We start from the raw sequence: 20,097 nt of genomic DNA, 5'->3' as shown, positions 1-20,097 counted from the left end.
CTAGCTTTCCTTGTCACGAGTATAAATACTGGTCTTCAGTGAAAGAAAACTTGTATTTTCAGTAATTTCTGGTGTGGCAATCCAGATAGCTTCCAGAAAGATGCAGTGTGACACATAATGAAAGCTTATAAGCAAAATCACACCAGGTTGGTGCTGGGGAATTCAGGGAAGCTGTAGGAGGGCAAATGATCATCAGTACTTGAGGGAAACCGGGGACTGACTGGGTGAGGAAATGGAGCAGTGAATAGGAATTTAAATTGCCAGAGGAACCTTGATGAAACATATCTCAGACTGGGTTCCTAGAAATAATAAAGCAGGTGAAACTCAGGTTTGCAAATAATAGGTTTGCTGGAGGAAAATGGACTAGAAGAAATGAACTAGATTTGATGTGACACTGGTGGTATGATACTTCTGAGTAAGGTCCATTAATAAACCCCAGGTGGAATCTTGAGTCCTCTGCAAATAGGAAATATTTTAAAAAACCCATTAGCAAAATGGATTCTCGAGTTAATACAAGCCTCTGAGTGGCCACTGATGTCAGATTAAGGTGGTGCATGACTGCTTAGTGGCCCTCGCTGTCTGATCCTGCGAAAGAGCCAGGAAGTGCCAGTGTAGTTCAAGAAGATAAGGTTTGCTTTGCTGCTGGTTTCCAATGTCCAAAATTTCAAATGTACTGAGAAGATGTTTTATTTGTGGAGGCAAACAATCTAATAGCAGGTCATGTTCTGGGGTCTTGGGGTGTCTTTGTATACAGATATGTATGTAATTCTTCTAGTGTTTTGAAGGGGTTTCTGAAACATGGTGAACATTTGCTTTTAAACTTGTGGGGCATCCTCATGTTACTTTGAACTACAAGAGGGATTAATTTTGGACTTTGTGACCACAGAAATAAGTCTGAGGTGTTAGGAAAGGTGCTGGTGTGTAACAGTTTAGGAGAACCCAGACTCACTTGAATGTCAAGTGTTTTGCAGATTCAATGGGCAATAGCTGTTACTATGTTGATATACACTAGTTACTAAAAAAGCCCCTAAATGTGTGTGGGGATTATTTGACCTATTTGTTCTCATTGCCATTTTTATGTACCTTTTGAAAACCGTGTTGCCAAGAATTAGAATAAACAGCTAGAGGACGTTGTGGTAAAATTTAAGATTTGAGTTTTGGTGCTTAGCATATTGCCTTCTCAATTTACATGATCAAATTAATTGTTAATGCACTTAGGCATGATTGTTAAATGCAGCATCACTATGAGGTCATAGGTGTATTTTATGCCTTCATATATTAGACCATTTCAGTAGCCCTTAAACTATGAAATGAAGGCTTTTATAAGGAGTGTGTGAAATTTGACTGACCAGCATTATTATTCTGTCTTCAGCTGTTTTACTTGGCATTGAAAGCATCAAATTCCATTGATCATTTTGGTAGCATTTTATTCACGTTCATACCCTCAGGCGACTGAACAACCTCAAGTTATTCTAAGATTTTTATGCGCTTTTGTTTTGAGTGATTGGATAGTCACTGTAAAAAGCTTATGATAAGGCTTGTTTTGATGCAGCTTAATCTAATAGCATAATATTATTTTTCTGCTCACGCCCTTGTGTGGATGGCTGCTTGTAACCTGGAGCATGGCTTGTGGTTTGCTCATCCTTTGATTATGCTGTTAGTGTTGCCAGCGGTCAGTGGAGAACCGTGGTGGTGACTTTCTGAGTTTATCAATTTTAGCTGTGTTGGTGGTTTACTGAAAGCTTATCCCGGTAGGTCATGAGACTTTTGCTGCAATGGCTTGACTAATTTTCTTGAAAAGTGGTTTGTTTAAAAGTTGTTCCATAATTATTCAAGGATTTTTTTTTCTTGGTCGCTAGTCTTGGAGAATAAATCTTGGAAGAATATGTTGTGGTTACCGTAGAATAGGCTGGTTGTCATTTATCACACAGAAATGTGTTCCCTGTGTATAACATACATAAAATTTTATATTACTGCCTCAGTCTTGAAGTTCTGCTTATTTCTTTAGCAGAATATCTAGTTTCCTGATAACACTTTGAATAAAATCAGTTCTTTAAAACTGTATTTCTGTCCATCAACAGTTGTGAATCTCTAGCAAGCCAAACCTTTCCTCATTCTAGTCCTGCATCACTTCAGGTCAGCAATAGCTGCGGTGCGGGGCTCAGGGACAGGGGGTTTCTTTAAGGAAGGGTGGTACGGGTATTCACACAAAGACAGCATTTCAGCTGTACAGCTTGACTGCCAGGCACCACTTGAAAGAGCCATTCTGTTCAAGAGAGAAAATGTGGGAGGTTTGAAATATTCTAATGGGATTTGGCTGTACGGTGTGAAACTGCCAGTTCAAAGAAGACCAGCCAGTTCCGGTGCTCTGAAATGGGACTCGAGGAGAAAGATCAAGAGACCAGATATTTTTAAAATGAGCTGAAGTGATGGAAAATTGTGGGATGCATCAAGCCTTTGTACAGTATGGGAGGCAGAGACAAGTAATTCTGTGGGTTAGAGCTGGATGAGATGTACAATGGCACTATTTCATCTTTCCTTTAGAAATACCTATTTTCAGATTAGTGTATGAGCAGGGTGTCACTTGGCCGTGTGCTTGAAGCACTACTGATATTTTTAGGAGAGCACTAGTGCTTGTTACAGGATGGGATTTCAGGAAAAAACAAAAAAAACCACCCCACAACACAGATCACCTCTGTTTTCTATAGATAAGAGCATTTTTGCCTTCTTGAGGTATAAAGGAGGCTTTCAGCTGGAATGCTGTTGAAGACTCTTGAGGGGAAGGGAAAGAGAATCAATTACTTCAAAGGATCATCGAGATTCATAAGAAATAAGTGTAACCTTTGCTTTACCTAGTATGTGCATTTCGCTCATCTCTTCAGTTTTCCTCTTACTTGTGAATTGATTTTTCTTAGAGGAAATTGCTTAAGAGTGTTATCTTCTTTAAAATTCTATAATTTCTAGATTTCTTATAAAAAAATGTATCTCCTTCATGGTTTTTAAACAAATGGATTATTTCAGTTAATTAGTGAGTTAACTCATTAGTTGAAAAACTAGGTAGAGAAGACTAGTAGGAAGTTCTCAGTTGAGAATGGAAGCACTTTCTTTAATGCTTTACTTCAGACAAATAAGAGTAATCCCAGTGTATTTATACAACTTGGGCCTTTGTACATTTTTTTTTTTCCCTTTGGAATCTTAATGTACACTCATTTTCCCAATATTATGGATCAGACTCTGTGATCCTTCTTGAGCTCTTAGCCAAAAGACAAAATATTCCTGGAAGATAACTGTACGTTTGAGAGTGTTTGAGTCATGTTAATATCCACTGTTTTCTTTGAAAATATTGGCAGTCTTGCAGTATCAGGCGTTGAAGGCAAAAGACAAAATGGGAGAAGAGTATTTTTGTTACTGTGGTAACCATGAACTGGATTATTTTAATTTCACAAAGGAGTTTCAGAAGTTGTCCCTCATAAAAAGTTGAAACAGACTGAGGAGAAGATGAACAGCAGAACCTATTTTAATTCCATAGCTACTGTTGCTGAAAAAGAGCTTTTCTGGGATACATTTATATTTTAAACCTTGTGTTCCAGCTTTCTGGAGATTTATGTAGGTTTCAATCACTGTGGAAAATGGGATGAAATGGAGGGAGGATAAAAATAACTAAGCCTTTCTAAAATTCCTGAGCTAAATCAATGATAAAGCTGTCTCAAAATCACTGCAGGAAGAGAAGAAGGGAGGCAAGGAGTAGCACTGAACAGCAGGTCTGAAGTGAGTTCTGTAAATATATGATCCAAATCTGTCATCAAAGCTTTTCAAATACATCCATACCTTCTTGTTGTCATTTCAATACTTGTGGTTTGTTGGTCGTGTTAGAAGAGCTGCACGGTTCTAAAACAACTGTGTGGTTCTGGAATCCTTTTTTCTTACTTACAAAGAATGAACACGTCCAGCAAAAGTCTTGCTAGACATCCCGCTATATGCGTTCTTCTAGGCAGTTTCCATAAAGCTTTCCACTGCTCTCAGTAGTGTGAGTAGAGAGTAGTAGAGTGAGTAGTAGTGTGAGTAGTAGAGGCTAATACCTCTTGATATTAAAACTTGTTCCGAGCAAGAGCAGAGGGGACTTGCAATGCTGACAGGGATTTTTCTCAGTCCTGTTGATGCTAATAACTGTTGTCAGCCATTATGCTGCATTAATAGCAGAAGAATATTTAGAGGCAAGTAGTAAAACAAACCAAAAATAATATTGGAAGTTTGAGAAGAAGAAAAAAATGTGCATGGTAGTAATTGCAAAGGGGAAAACTACCAACTTGGGTGAAAACTTACTTCAGGTTGCACTGTTGGTTGTCATCCAAGTTGAGGCAAGTTGTTGGATTGTTTGTCTAAATGGGAGGTTTAAAATATAAAATAGTTATTGATTTAGATTGGAGAAAAGTGTGCTAACTAAACAAAAGTAGAATGCTTTCTAGTTGTATTGTCTGTTTGTTTTTACTTCTAGAGTGGTGAGTCCAGGATGATCTTTCATTTTCATTATACTACATGGCCAGACTTTGGAGTTCCTGAATCCCCAGCTTCATTCCTGAACTTTCTGTTTAAAGTCAGAGAGTCTGGTTCGCTAAGTCCTGAACACGGACCTGCAGTGATTCACTGCAGTGCAGGAATAGGACGTTCCGGCACATTTTCATTAGTAGACACTTGTCTTGTCCTGGTAAGTCTTTGGCCGTTTTCTCTGTCACTCCTTCCTTTCTGCTAACACCCTACCTGTCCTCCCAATGTGGGCTTTTCAGTCAGAAGGCTTTAAAAGCATTCAAGTTACTGACATGTCAGTGAAAACTTTTAACTAAGACGTCATACTTTTTTTCGTATGTTGATGCTTTAAAAACACAACTCTTGAAATACATTTACAAATCCATCTTGAAGTACTTTACACATTTTCAAAGCTTCCTGGAAAGTAAATAGTACGCATTCTTTTCTTTTTATATAAGATATGCTAAGAAAAGATTAAGGTTTATTTTTTTTCATAATACGAACTCAAAAGTTGGGCTTGCGGATATAGAATCATAGAAGTCCTGACTTGAAGGGACCCACAAGGATCATTGAGTCCAACTCTTGTCACTGTTTATGACAACCCCACAGTTCACACCGTGTGTCTGAGGGTGTTGTGTGGTCTCAAATACTGCCAGGCTTGGGGCCATAACTACCTCTCTAAATATATATGGAGACATCTGAATATATAAGTCTTTTTCTCTAAACATGGAACATCTGGCAGGTCTGACAGGCCCCTTCTGTTAAGATTTCAGAAAATTGGTATCTGAACTGGGATGAGAACTCAGATGTGCCCCTGGGCCTCCTGCAGTGCCACGTGGATGAGTAGGTGGCTTTGCTTACTCCGTGAACTGCATCATCTATAATTTTTCAAGACTGAAGTGAACTTTAAATGTTAAATAGTATTTAAAGTATCTTTAAAATTTTTATGAATTTTCAAGTCCCGATGCAGACTTTTTTGTCTTTGGCTGGCCTTGGTAATAGTGAGAAATGTAGCACAGGGTTAGGTGAAATAGAATTTCATTAAATTATAAGACACTTATCTTCTTGTTTGGTTAGATTCTCTCAATTTATTTTTTCTTCAGTTTTTCTTTTTTTTTTCTATGTTTTAAAAACATGTATGTTATGAATTAAATATACTTTAGATGAATTAAAGTGAACATTGCAAGAAGTGCAGATATGTGGTTGAAAGACCTCATGAATGTAGTGTGGGGACAGGCCTATGCATTGCTTGGGTTAGAGATTCTGCTTTAAATAAGGAAACCTCTGCCACATTCAGCCATTCCAAATGGCTATTCCATTGAAGAGCAGGAGGAAATACTGCTTTATGGTTCTGATTCTTGAAGTCCTATTTCAAAATACAAGTACGTGCCTGAATGAAATCAAACATATCTAAATTTCTTAAAATTAAGACTTGATATTAAGGGTACTGATTTATTTGGTTAATACATGATCATTGATTTGTTCATAATAAGCTTTCATTAGATGGTTAATGTTTTTCCCTGTAAAACCAATTTAGAAATAATTTGAAATGTTAATTTTGTATATTACCAATAGAAACATACGAAAAAATTAATTTTTTAGATTGAATTTATGACTCATTTTTACTTGTAATTTTTTTATATATTGTCTCTCTTGATTGATGGCAATTACGCTTTTGGTGTAACTTTATTTGCAGATGGAAAAAAAAGACCCATCTTCTGTAGATATTAAGAAGGTATTACTGGATATGAGAAGATATCGAATGGGACTTATTCAGACTCCCGATCAGTTAAGATTTTCATATATGGCAGTAATAGAAGGAGCAAAATACATAATGGGGGATTCAACTATACAGGTAAATGTTAAGCTCCATGTATTTAAACATAAACAGTAGACTGCTAACAGCAGTTAAAAATGAGCTTCAAACTATTTTAAAACATGTAACTGTGGAATTTAAATAATTTGCCTTTTTCAGTAGATGCCTAGAAGGTATTAGAGGTATCTGATCAGCACCTTCTGTCAGCTAAACTTTTAATCCTACGTATTTGTTCCCTCTTAGATAAAATATAAAAAAAACTTGTTTGCAATAATGTTTTTTAAAAAAAGTTAAATCAATATCTTTAATACTGAAAAGCAAAAGTAGTGCACAATATCGCTTCAAAAAGATAGCAAGGATCTTTTTAGGATTTTTTGGTCTTTGCTATATGTTTTCCCAATGATAAAGTTGCCTGATGCTACAGATCAGATTTATTAGTAAAGTTTCCTTTTTTAAAAAAATATCTTTCTGTGTCCTTTAAAATTAGTGTTACAGTTAGTAGAATCTTAGAATGTAGCCAAATATAATGAGGTTTGGGATAAACAGATTACCAAATCTCTCACTATTTTATCAGTGTGACTTGCAGACTTAACAGTAGCTACAGCTATTTTAAATGACTGGGGCAAGTTGGGAGGGAGAACTGGGAGGGGAGGCTGCAAAACACAATTCCGCTTTCATATGCTATGGCTTTTTTATTTTGTTGATTTCTTAAAATCATGAATGAAGCAGATAAACTAAAACACATTTCCTCCTTTCTGTGGTTCTGGTAGTTGTCAGATTCTTCTCTTTGACAAATGTTTCTTGACTTGGTGTGTAAGTAAAGAAATAATTTTGAACAACAATATGGTCATGGATGGCTAAGTCCTTCTCAGGGAAGGCAGGTCAGCCAGGTGTGGTGGTGGAGTTGCTCTTTACGTGAGAGAGCAACTACAGTGTATTGGGTACTGTCCAGGAGTGGATGAGGAGCGAGTCGAGAGTTTGTGGGTGAGAATTAAGGGGCAGGCTGGCAGGGGTGATACTGTTGTGGGTGTCTATTACAGGCCACCAGATTGGGGTGAGGAAGTTGATGAGGTCTCTACAGACAGCTGAGAGCAGCCTCACAGTCACAGGCCCTGGTTGTTGTGGGGAATTTTAACTGCCCTGATGTTTTCTGGAAGGACTACTCAGCCAGCCAGCCACAGTCCAGGAGGTTCCTCCAGTGCATTGACGATAACTTTCTGATGCAAATGGTGGAGGAACCAACTAGGAGAGGAGTGCTGCTGGATCTCATCCTCACTAACAAGGAGGCTCTGGTTGAAGCGGTAGAGGTTGAGGGCTGCCTTGATTGCAGCGACCATGAGATGGAGTTCAGGATCTTGTGTGGCAGCAACAGAATACTAAGCAGAATTGCAACCCTGGACTTCAGTAGAGCCAATGAGGATGACCATTAGCCAGCACTGTGCTCTTGTGGCCAGGAAGGCCAATGGCATCCTGGGGTGTATTAGAAAGGGAGTGGTTGGTAGGTCCAGAGAGGTTCTCCTTCCTCTCTGCCCTGGTGAGACCACATCTGGAATATTGTGTCCAGTTCTGGGCCCCTCAGTTCAAGAAGGACAGGAAACTGCCTGAGGGAGGCCAACGCAGGGCAACAAAGGTGATTAAGGGAGTGGAGCATCTCCCTTATGAGGAAAGGCTGAGGGAGCTGGGTCTCTTTAGCTTGGAGGAGAGGAGACTGAGGGGTGACCTCATTAATGTTTATAGATATATAAAGGGTGAGTGTCCTGAGGATGGAGACAGGCTCTTCCCAGTGACAACCAATGATAAGACAGGGGGGCAGTGGGTATAAACTGGAACACAGGAGGTTGTATTTAAATATGAGAAGAAACTTCTTCACAGTGAGGGTGCCAGAGCACTGGAACAGGCTGCCCAGGGGGCTTGTGGAGTCTCCTTCTCTGGAGACATTCAAAACTCACTTGGATACCTTCCTGTGTAACCTCATCTGGGTGTTCCTGCTCCGGCAGGGTGATTGGACTAGATGATCTTTTGAGGTCCCTTCCAATTCCTAACATTCTGTGATTCTGTGAACTAATAATGAACACCTAGGTAATGTGCTGCCAGTCTGGCACCTGAGCCACATGACTAGAAGACTGCAATGATCCTGACACAAACAACAATTTAGCCTGTTCATTTTCTGGAAGCTATTTCTGGTGATATTAAGGTATTCTCTCTAATAATTTTTCTGCCTCATTTTTTAGAAAGCCACGCTCCAAACCATGAGCAGCTTTGGTTGTTTCAGGATACAAGGGAGCGTTGCCAACTCAGAATACTGCTTGCCAGGTTCAAGTGTGTTATCTCCTCATACTGAGAGGATGCCAAAGTAGGCACACTTCTCCTTTTTTTTTTTTTTTCTTATTATGATTGTTCAGCTGATCTTTCTTAAACCAGCATTTCCTGCAGCACAGGCAGTTGTGCTAGTGCTTTTCTCTTTAGGCCCCGGGGTCATGCGCAGAAAATCAATTGGCAGTACTTAGTAGGAGTGTTTATCTTTTCAAGATTGGCTGTTCCCCCCCCCCCCCCCCCCCCCCCCCCCCCCCCCGCTATGGAACAGTTGTGCTGTCCAGAGTGTGAGAGGTGTTTTCTCTCTCCTAGTGATGGGGAGGGCATGAAGTCATTGAACGCTTCTGTAATATAACACTTCCCAAACATTCACCTTTGACATCTCCGTGGATTCAAAAGTCAGTGAACTGCACAGGCAAACATAACAGATGCTTGAACTTTGACTTGCTTACAGCTAGTGGCCACAACTGCAACACATGTTGGGGGTGAGGAGTCTCTTCCCCTCTTTCAGCCCTGGTGGGATTTCTACCTGTGGCTGAAAGGGAGGGTCACTTGCCAAGGTCACCCTGACACCCTGCAGAGCTCCATGGGGCTGTAGCCAAAACCATTACTTGCTTCCTAGTGATACCACAGCCCTGTACTGTATCCATCATGAGATGGAACAAGACTGAAGATTTAATTTCTGTAAAATTCTTTGGTAATAAGGATAAGTTAATATTGCTTCAGCAACCTGTTGCTACCATTCATTCCAAGAGACAATGTAGACCTCAAGTCTTAGCTCCAGCACACAGGCTTTCTCATTATAATATTAAGGACAGTTGTATTTCTAAAATCAAACTTTGTCACTTCTTTGTATCTTCTAAACAAAATTTCACAAGATGCACTGTAGTACTTCAGTTCCTGAGGTGTATTTTTGTACAGTTGCAGGTACCATCATAAAACAGCAAAGGTAATTCAGGTAATCCTTGCCTGTCTGCTCCAAGTTGTACATTATTTTTCCAGTCCCACCGTTCGTGTAGTCTTGTGATATATATAGAAACTTAAAATTACCAGCCATTTGAGCTATTGTTATTACATGTTTAAAATATAATTATTGGTGGAAAATTCATTCTGTTTGATAACAGTAGTAAAATTGTCTCTGATTTTGGTTCTTCCTGTGTGGCTTATCACTCCAGATGGAATTGATATTTATCTCAGGCAGCAAATGTCTTATGGACACAACCATGTCTTCCAAAAGGCCTTTTTCTGTGACAGTAAGAGTTTGCTGCTAAGTGGGTTTTCATTTGTCAAGTGGCTGTTTCATTTTGTTTGTTGAAGACCAAACAAAGAAAACCTCAGGGAGTGAAGTGCCTTGTGCCTGAAGACTCCCTCTGTGAATTTCAGATCTATCCTGGAAGCTCCTCTGCAACAGAGGCATCGGTTTATTGTTAAAACTCATACTGCCAGCATTTCATTTAAAATAAAAAGGGGTCATTGTTGGAAAAGGTGCATCTTCACCTAACCTTATTTCTTCATCTAGCAATTTTCTTGATCTAGGAGTTCCTTTAATCTCCTTCAGTGACTCTTCTGTTGGAGCACGTCTTGGGCAAAGAGGGCCTTCAGTGTTAGGGGAATGTTTGAAATATGTTCTCCTTTTTTTCAGAAACGGTGGAAGGAGCTCTCTAAGGAGGACCAAGCACCAAGTTCTGAGCAGTCTCCTCCACACCCAACCAAAATAATCACAGAGAAGTACAATGGGAACAGCATAAGCCTGGAGAATGAAGATCAAATGGAGAAAATAAATACTGACATGTCCACTAAAGTTCAAAATGCGACAGATGGAAATATTGAAAGGTAGGCAAGATGAAGAAACTGGTTAGAAGGCAGATGCGCTCTCCCAAAAGGCCAAATTTTTGTATGCTTTTCTTATTGTAAGAAAACTTCAAAGTCTTTCTTGAGTGGAGGGAAAGGACAGGTGGTATTTGACTGTCTTATTTAATTATTTTTAAAATGCAACTTCAGTTATTCCTTGTGGTAAAGTTTTATTCTTTAAAGGTGAAGAGAAGAAAAATAAATCTCTAATGGAAGCAGCTAAACCTCATGCTTGAAAGCATTTTGCTACAGACTGACTGTGAACTCTACTGTGCAGTGTTAATTAGGTCCTAAAAGCACTGAACATAATTTGATACTGATTTTTAAATCTAATGCTAGCTTCAGTTTGGAAAAATATATGATACCTGAGAAACACAAAGTTTTTATCAGTTACCACATTGTTTATGGTGATTGAAATGATATCATTGAAGCCATATGTTACCCTCCACTCACGTTAGATCTACCACTGTGAATAGATTTCTGTGGTTTAGCTGCGTCATGTGAATTGTGTTTCTCCGTCACATTTCTCTGCCTCACGAGTGCTATGAACTATTGTATTTGGAATTACCATCTGTATTGCTGTGCCTTGTGGCACGATGTCACTTGGGCCAGAACGGTGTCACTTGGGCCTGCATGCCTGGGGGTTGCCTGTGGATCAGTGGCCAGAGACCCCAAAACTGGCATGGGTTGTGCCCAAGGGTTGCAGCCTGAGACAAGGTGCAACAGTTTGATGGAGACAGACTGGCATTCTGAAATGACAGATGGCTTATGGAATGCCCTGAGGAGTTTATCTTTTTATGTCTTTAAGCGTTTTGAGAGAAAATGATGGTGATTTTGTAGATGTTTGAAGGAGCCCCTCACAAGCAGGAGGAGGGGCACAGGTGAGTGTGGTGTTTGTGTGCTAGGACTTGGACAACCAAAGAGGGGTTTTTTTGTCAGACTTTGCTTTCTTAAGAGACTGTGAGGATGCTTTTGGAGACAGTTACAAGAAGGCCCTGGTAGTGTAACAGCACATGACTGATATTTTTTTTTTTTTTTTCTTTTTCTTTTCCCTAGCCTGTGTCCTTGATCAAGATGTGGTTTACAGTCTAAGATGAGCACCACTAAATCTGCCTGCAGACTTAAGTTAGGATCAACGTATCAGTGAGGCTTGTGTGAACTCTGCAATGGAGTCACACGGTTAAATACTAAGAATGCTTGCTTGTAATACCCTACACTGCATATAAAAGGAGCCTCATGCAAAAAATCTCAGCCACTGAAACAGGCACTGACAGGGTGAAAGGCTAAGCTCAGATAATGAAGCTAATTTTGTTCCCCATTGAACACTTAGGTCAGGCACCACTTAGATCTTTACATAAGTCATTTACTAACTTCATAGGGCCGCGATGACCTGAATCTGTCCACGTCAAGATTGTTAGAACAGAATTAAGATTGCTTAGTTTAGATTTTTACATGCTGCTGCCATGTGCTTCCGGTGGGTTAACTATTGGAAATATATTGGGAAAAAGTTTGTTTTAATGCTTTAGTAGACTTTTTTTCCTGTTCTACAATTGAAGATTTACCTTCTTTTCTTTTTTTTTTCTTTAAGTACTGTCCGAAAACGGCTGCGAGAGGATAGAAAAGCTAACACAGCACAGAAGGTGCAGCAGATGAAGCAGAAGCTAAATGAGACTGAAAGAAAAAGAAAAAGGTGGTTATATTGGAAACCTATTCTCACTAAGATTGGGTTTGGTGCACTGATTTTAGCTGGTGCTTATTCTTGCTGGAAAATGTATTTTCAAGAACATTCCTTGTAAATAAACAGTAAGCCTGTCTGCTCCAGCAGCTAATTTTGCTGAAAGTTAATGACTAGGGGTGTGACTTTAAGCGGTAAACTCCTTACACCTGGAATGGGTACAGACAATACAATAGAGAAGTGATGTAAACTTGATCCCATGGCAACATCTCAGGACTTTCCACTGCAGGTACTTAGAAAAATGAACTGCTGCCCCCCCCAACAAAGCTGACTTTTTGTTTATATGAGCAGGTACAAACTTGCTGCAACTGTTTATACACTTTTTTAAATGGTGGATCTTAAGCAAACCCTGAACCGCAGAGGTTTAGCTACTGAAGGCTGTCTGGATTTAAATTTACATGCCTGACATAAGCAATAAACAGTGTTGTATCATTTACGTTATTAATGCAAAGAAGTTATCCTTAAATGTGTGTAATTGTGTAATGTACTAGTGACATGAACATAAACATTTTATATTCTTATGACCTAGGATAAATATATTTTCTAATTGCATATTTAATCTTTTTGTAGTTCACTGTACTTTTAAAAGCTCAGTTTGTACAAATTTCTGACCAAAAAGAATTTGATTTTGAAACAAAATGTAATTATAATTTGTGCATGAAAATAATAGTGCAACCATTCCCCATATTTTGACTCTCAAATTTATGATGTGAGCAGCTAGGGGTCTGATGAAGCACTTAACAATTTCTACTCTGTTAATTTGCATTCCTTATTTATTTTTTTGTAGTTTTCATTATTTAAGGCTTGGAAATTTGATTTTTTTTAAAGGCTTTTGAGAACTTAGCTCCCACTGAAAAGCATACTGTTACATTGATTCTTGTATTCAGATTCCAACTACTGTTTGAAGGCCAACATTGTTAAAGTTCTGACATTCCATTAAATGTGAAACATGGTGTTTTGTGTGTCTATAGATTTTAATTGCTAGAAAGAATAAAATGAACGCATCAGTAATAGGTGTAGGAAGCACATCAAAGGAAACTATAGTTGGACTCCCAAGGGTGGTAGTAACAGGAAACAAATGCTGGCGGAATTCTGCTGTACCCAGTGTGTTCAGCTGTAGGAGCCACTTCCGTAACTTCAAAAAGTCTGCGTAGAATTGCTTTCGAGGTTCCCCAGCACTGCATCAAAGAGGCATGACTTAAAACACCTAATGACTAGTATTTTGGGAATACCTGTTCTGCAGTCACTTTAAAATTATTGAGCACTCCTTTTCCATTAGTTGGACGATAACACTTTCTAAATAGTAATTCAACACAGATCACTTTCTGTCCTTTAAATTCTCTTTGAATGCAGAGATTGTATGTTGCTGTATGTAGCTTGCTGTCATTCGAGTTGAGACCAAATAATTTCTAGTATTGGACTGCACTTTGGAATCCAGATTTTATTTATTCAAGCACTACCTTGTTGGGTGACTTCAAATAAGTGGTGTTTTCTCCCTCCATTTTCCCAGCTTGGTTGTTTTCTGTTAGGTATAGGGTTGGCGTGGTATGCTTTTCCTTTTTATTTTTTCCCCCCTCCTTTTGTAAAGCACTCTTTGAATTTACTGCTGAAAAATACTAGAAGAGCTAGATATTATAGTTACTCTGCTCCTTATCCAGAGGAGTTAACTTAAAAGGTTTCCAGCGTGTTCAAGCTTCGTAGTAACATACCAGGCACGGGGCCCAAATAGTCTGACATTTACTACGCAAAGCTGAGTTTATTCTTCGAAATTCTCATTTCACAATAGCTAATACTATTTTGGACTATGGTGCTTATATAGTAAACAAATGCTTAAGGGGCCAGATAAGGAAAACAAGTGCAGTTTCTTAGAACATTCAGTTCTGATTTTGGGAAACGGCATGTCAGTAAAATAAGAGAACTTGTCCTGTGGCGTTACTGAGCAACTGTGTGGCTCTAATAGCAAAATGACTTACTGGCAGCTGTGGCACGCTATAGGCAGGCAGCTTACATGCTGTAAGACATTTCATAATTGTTCCAACCACAGTAATTCTTTTGGCCAAGAAGAGGCTTGGCAAAATAAATTCTTTATTTTTTTCTTTAAATTGGGAAGACGGGTTTTTCAGTATCAGCTCTAACTGATGGTAGGTGTAAATGTAGTGCCTTATAAAAGATATTTTGGTTATGGGAGAACACATGGAATGTAATTAAATGCTTGTATAACAGAAATAGTTCAGATTTTATTCTAAATACTTGAAAGCAGATAAGAAAAAAGTGCAGGCAAAACCTTCACTGAAATTTATATTGCCTTTCTGTTTGCATGAGCAGGAATTCCTGGGCCACCAGTACCCTACAGCCACTGAGCGCTAACTGGGTCTCGTCAAGTTGCCACTTGAATTTTTTCCTGTTTCTATCTTCTAAATCCTGGCTTTTTTGTTCTCTGGATCCTCTTGCCTGGGTAGGGCAGGGCTGGAGGGGGGCCATTCTTACATCATCTCACGCTGTTACCTTCGTGATGCAATAGAGCAGGACTTAAGACATTCAACAGTTGACCTGTAAAAATTTGGTTTGTTTACATGATTGTGAGTATCTTGAGAGTTTTAACTGTTAATAATTTAAGGACCACAAACCAAGCCTTGGACAACACTATTTTGTAGAACGAATTGTCCATGACAGTGTGGGCGTAGACGGGAAATTAAACGTTAGATCCCTTGGTACTTTCCAAGAGATAATTTGGATAAAACTCTTCTTTCTGGTCCATCAGTAATCCTTAAAAACCACAGTCTGGGGAAGGCTTGCTTGCTTTACTGTAAACTCGGCCCTTGTCATACTTTGTTATTGTGTAGGATTTAAACTTGGAGCAGTTTTGCACAACTTGGATGTTAAGTAAGAACAAAGATGAACCAAAATGAAGACCTGTCGATCCCAGTGACCTCTATTGTAGGAAATGCTTAAAGAGAGAGTTGAAATAAAGGACATGCCTTCTGACCCCTCTCCTGCCTCTCCCCAACCCCATTTCTGGCAAGCTGCTGTCTGGTCGTGTGCTGCTTCTAAAATGCTGTTGCACTCGATTTAAAGTGTTACTGTGTTGGGTTTTTCCCCTCTGTTCTTGAAATACATCAGTCAAAATATTCGATGCGTAGTGAACTTCTTTAAACTCGATTCAAGATTGTTTGACTTGCAGATGAACACTTGTATACAAGAAAAAAATCACCAGCAAACACGTGGACCTCCATTGTAAGGGGTTTGCAAATTCAGAATTAGTCCTTTAGGTTTTCTGTTTATGCTTTTGGTGCAGGGACTTAGAGTGCCGATACATCTGTATTGAAATGTATTAAATAATGGAATTCAGTGTGAAATAGCGATTTGAAAAAAATTACGGATTTATTTTATGGAAGTAAGATGTTGCAAGTGAAACAGCTTATTCTGTTAAACCTTGAGTAAAATGGTTTACTGACTTGAGTTTACATCCCACAGAAAAGGGGAGAAGTGTAAATGTGTATGCATGTACGTGTGATTGGATTGTGCAGGCGATTAAAAAGCCTGGCTAGCTTTAAGTTTATGAATGTTAACCAAAGTATTTAGTTTGCTGTTTGGCATTATAGTTAAACCTGAGACACTTGAGGACTGCATGAGAAACTAAATTAAAGATGACAAAAGACGAAGTCTTCTGCATAGCCAAGTTGCTTAAGTCGGAGGACGAAGTTCATGTAACACACAGTAGTCTTCCTGGGCTTTTTTGTCTTTCCCCAAAGTTTTAGGTCAGTCTCTCATTTTTATGTACAAAAAATAAATGTGTTCAAAATTGCATCTCTGTCTGAGTCTTTATTTAAATTGGAAGGATAAATACTTGGAAGATTTTTTTTAATGTGTCTTAACTGATCAAATAAAGCTGTTTTCTGAGTCATAGAATAGTGTGGGTTGGAAGGGACCTTCAAAGGTCATCTCGTCCAACCCCCTGCAATGCTTGCAGAACTTGGAAGCATTTTACTTGTAGTACCTTTTAAGTACCAAGGTCTTTTTCTGCTTTCCTCGGAGCAGAGCCTGACCTTCCCTGAGAACAGACTGGCCAGTGTTGGGATATCCCTCACTGCAAGAAACCTTGGCCTAGAAACTTTTATTTCCCTGCTGTGTGCCAGGGTTGGCCTGCAAAGCCCTGAGAAGTGATGTTCAGTTTGGAGGTGCAGCCTTCTGTAGCGCCACTGGGGCCTGAATGGACTCTGCCATGCTGGTGGTTAAATGCACCAGCTGGTGGTTTGCTGGACTGGGACCAGCAAGTGTGTGTCTTGTGCGGTAACATGGAAATACCTTCTGGAAAAGCAGCGGCTTTCCCAGAGCGCTTGCTGCAGGCAGACAGTAGTTGGTAGTTGCTGCAGGGAATGCATGAGAAGCTGTTTGGTGTTAGAGTGAGTTGCAAACCCGCTGTCTGTTCTTACTTATTTTTTTTTCTGTACTGTGTACTGAATCGGTGACTTTCTTCTGCATTGTGTGTCGCAGGCCGAGACTGACCGACACCTAAACCTTCAAGACTTGTGAATATTCTGCAGCTATAAACTGCAAAGTATTGACATGCAAAGCGAGACATGACCCCCTCTTCGGGAACAAAAAGTGAGGTCTGTTAAGTACCAAGAAGACCTCAGTTATCTGTTTACAGCATAAACTGCATCGAGGGCATGAAGACCACCAGCAGCGTTGCTACTTTGCAAAACTAAATAATTTGCCGTCTTGTGTTTTTTATAATGCCTGTATTAATGTAGAAAGATGTAAGAGAAATAAATTAGGAAATATTTTGTTTTGTACTGCCATTCTTATTGTATTTTTATACTTTTTGGCAGCATTAAATATTTTTTTAAATTGACAATATGCTGTTGTGTGCACATTATGTTAGGGAGAAACTGTTAAGAGCCTGTTTGGCAGAAAAAGAAATGTTTTGCTTTAAGGTTTCCTTGATATCCTGTCTTAACTGGAAAATGGCAAAATTATTAGAATGTACTTTATGCAAATATTTTCATTAATGCTAAGTATTGTAGTTTGAGCTAGGAGGAACTCTTGCACATTTCTTTTGTAATACACCACTAAGAATATTATTTTATTAATCTGACTGGTTGGTTTGGTAATCCTTTTGATGTTTACTATAAAATATGCACAAAATGTTCAGAGTCACTTTGTGAAGGCAATGAGTTTTGTTGTTAATGCTTTAAAGAGAGGAAAATGGGAAATCTGACATCTCACTACCCATGGTCATAAATAATTAATGGATTCTGAGGGCCAGGTGCAAAGTGCCCAGAGTGAACCGCGTATTTAATTAAATGGGTTTTGGATTGTGTCACGACAGTGTGTTGTATGAATAATATTTTACGTCACGTCTCTCATCTGTTGTCAGCGTTCTCCCTGACACAGTCTGAAGAGCTGGACTGGGGAGGGGTAACCTGGAACGCTGCTTGAAGGAGTTCTGCTGATGGACTCTAACAGGGTTTCCAGCCTGGTACCTCCTTGTAACAGCTGATCTAAATCGTGCACTCACTGACATCCTCTGACAGTTTTGGATACACCTTATTTCATTAAAAAACCCCTATATTCAATATGACTGTCTAAACCGGTATGTGGTAGGGTTTTATATGTAATTTGTAGGTCGCATATTTTTGTGACAAGTTTTTGTACAAATCAAAGAGTTGCTGAAAGTAAAGCGTGGAAGAGGGGGAACAATAATTGGTAATTTTGCGAAAATGAGCAGCAACCCAAAATCTTAACTTGGTTTTGAGGCTCATTCATGAAAGCAAGTATACTTGTTCAGAGTTGTGCTTAACTTGAAGGTGAAGTTGGATCAGGAGTACTTAATACTATTACTTGAGTTAAATATGTGCATGACACCATCTTGAAATAGTCTCAATCTTTTAATTAATTTTGATGATTAGTATTGTTCCTACCCCATGTTGGAGGGGAAAACATGACAACTTGATTCAGCTATCATTTTCAAGTTGGTTTCAGCTGTGAGACTAGGAGTGTTTATAATGAGATCGAGGCCTGGCCAAAACCACTGCATTAAACCCTGTTGTTGAACACAGGAACAGAGCCTGGTTTTACCACTTCATCGTCTGGATGCAGCTTTCAGCCATTTGTGCCTCAGCTCCGAGTTATGTTCTCATTATTTTTGTCTTCTGAATTGCAAGTAAGCATATGAAGTACTGGAAATGTGCACATGCTTCATTATTTTACCTGCTGCTATCATGGATAACTAGCAAATAATAGCCATTAATTTATCTTGTGGGGTGTAGAAGGGTGAAGGTACCTTGTCTCTTGTCACACAGTGGACTCTTCTAATCAAAATGTTGATGTCCTTGCTCTTGAAGTTTTTTAAATTACTTCCCTTTGCTAAGCTGCTGGAGTAAAGTTAATGTCAGGCTGACTTGATGAACAGGCAAAGGGGACAGGGTAGTTCCAAAACCAGAGCTCTGTTGGGTTTTATTGAGGGCTGCCTTGTGACAGCAGAAGTCTTGCCTCACTGGCCCAGGAACTTCAGAAATGTGCACCTATTTTGTTGTTTCTACATAAGGCCACAATTCTTGACTGCTACTGGTGAAATGGATTTTAAAAGCTGAAGGAAGGGGAGGAGTTGACTTCTGAAAGACAGGGGATTAGAAAAATGAAAAAGCTTTGATTTTATTAGCTGTTTTTTTTTCCCTATCTTTTCAGAGAAATGTTGCAGGGTACTTTTTTTTTTACATTTTTGCTAGCTATCTTAACAGGAGAACAAAACTGTTACCTTGCTCTGCAGCAAGGCTTTGGCATGTCAAAGGGTAGGCAGAGATGGTGTGTGCAGCAGTTGTGCTCGTGCGTCCCAAGGGTGGGCAGGGGAAACGGTGAGCTGCAGGAAGCACTTGCACCTGCTCTCAGGGGCAAGGGGAGGTGAAGGGCAGCTGCTGTCTGTGCTGCAGTGGCAGCTGGTGGCCACCTGGCCCAGTAGAAGCCACCTCCTTGTCCCAGTAAAGACTAAAAGGTCTGGAAGAGCCAAAACCAGTACCTCATTTAAGAAATATATTGCAAGGCAAGTGACACCACCTTCATAGCTTTTGTCTGGTCCTCTAGCTATATATACACACCTCATCGTAACTTTTAAAAAGTTTTAATACGTATCCATTAGAGAGTGAATTAGGGATGATGGGGGAGAGGGGAACCCAAGGAAGGAAAAAAGTAAAGCCTGAGAGGTTCTTCAGTTGTCCAGTGTGGAGCTCACCTTCCACCTCGCTCTTGGTGGTGGTGAAGTCTGGTACTTTGAACAGAGTTCTTTAGTGCAGGCCACCAGCTGCCCCAGCATGAAGAGAACGGCAACCTCAGGTTCTGTCTGATGGACAGTGGCAGACCAGTTAGTTTCTGCAAAGCGGCTTCTGACAGGCAGCGGCTGGCCTGTGCCTCACAGCACAAGTGCTGGGAATAAAGACGACAAGCAGGCTCTTTTCTTCCTTCTGCCTCAAAACAATTTATGCCCTTGTCTCAGTTTTCAATGGGGTTAGTTTCCCCAACCAGTTTTAGGCTTATCGGACTTCCCTTGTGCCACATGCAGCCTTTTGTTTGTGGTCCCTGACCACATCCACACTCTGACTCACTTATTAGTCTGGATACCTATGGAAATTCCTAAAAAAAATATGTTTTGGTTAATTCACTAGAACTGCACCATCTTAGATCCACGACCTGCCATCACCTTCTAGTGGTTTCTCCACTGTCACCCCCCTCTGAGTTAATGTTGCTTGGACTCACTGCTGTTCAACCACCTTCCAGTTTCCTGAGTTTGGAACAGTATCAGCTTCTCTTCCCCACTGACTCACCTGAGCCTACCCATGGAATCCTTCTCCTGCCCTTTTCC

The 20,097-nt window shown here is 39.7% G+C and overlaps 1 protein-coding gene across 3 annotated transcripts in view; it reads left to right on the top strand.

Moving 5' to 3' along the window:
- PTPN2 (protein tyrosine phosphatase non-receptor type 2) overlaps positions 1-17,818 on the top strand; it is a 34,300-nt gene extending 16,482 nt beyond the window's left edge. For 2 of the 3 annotated variants that reach the window (XM_071804271.1, XM_065830378.2), the window contains 4 exons: positions 4,496-4,705; positions 6,221-6,379; positions 10,296-10,486; positions 12,093-16,046. In XM_071804271.1, coding sequence (XP_071660372.1) covers positions 4,496-4,705; positions 6,221-6,379; positions 10,296-10,486; positions 12,093-12,300 — 768 coding nt within the window. In that variant the 3' untranslated portion in view covers positions 12,301-16,046. Of the gene's footprint in view, positions 1-4,495; positions 4,706-6,220; positions 6,380-10,295; positions 10,487-12,092; positions 16,047-16,733 lie in introns of those variants that run through there. The other variant, XM_065830379.2, reaches the window with a different exon arrangement.
- The last annotated feature ends 2,279 nt before the right edge of the window (positions 17,819-20,097 follow it).

Source organism: Patagioenas fasciata, chromosome 2 (genome assembly GCF_037038585.1).
Source record: "Patagioenas fasciata isolate bPatFas1 chromosome 2, bPatFas1.hap1, whole genome shotgun sequence".
Classification (NCBI taxonomy): domain Eukaryota; kingdom Metazoa; phylum Chordata; class Aves; order Columbiformes; family Columbidae; genus Patagioenas; species Patagioenas fasciata.
This window is presented reverse-complemented; position numbering and strand designations above follow the sequence as displayed.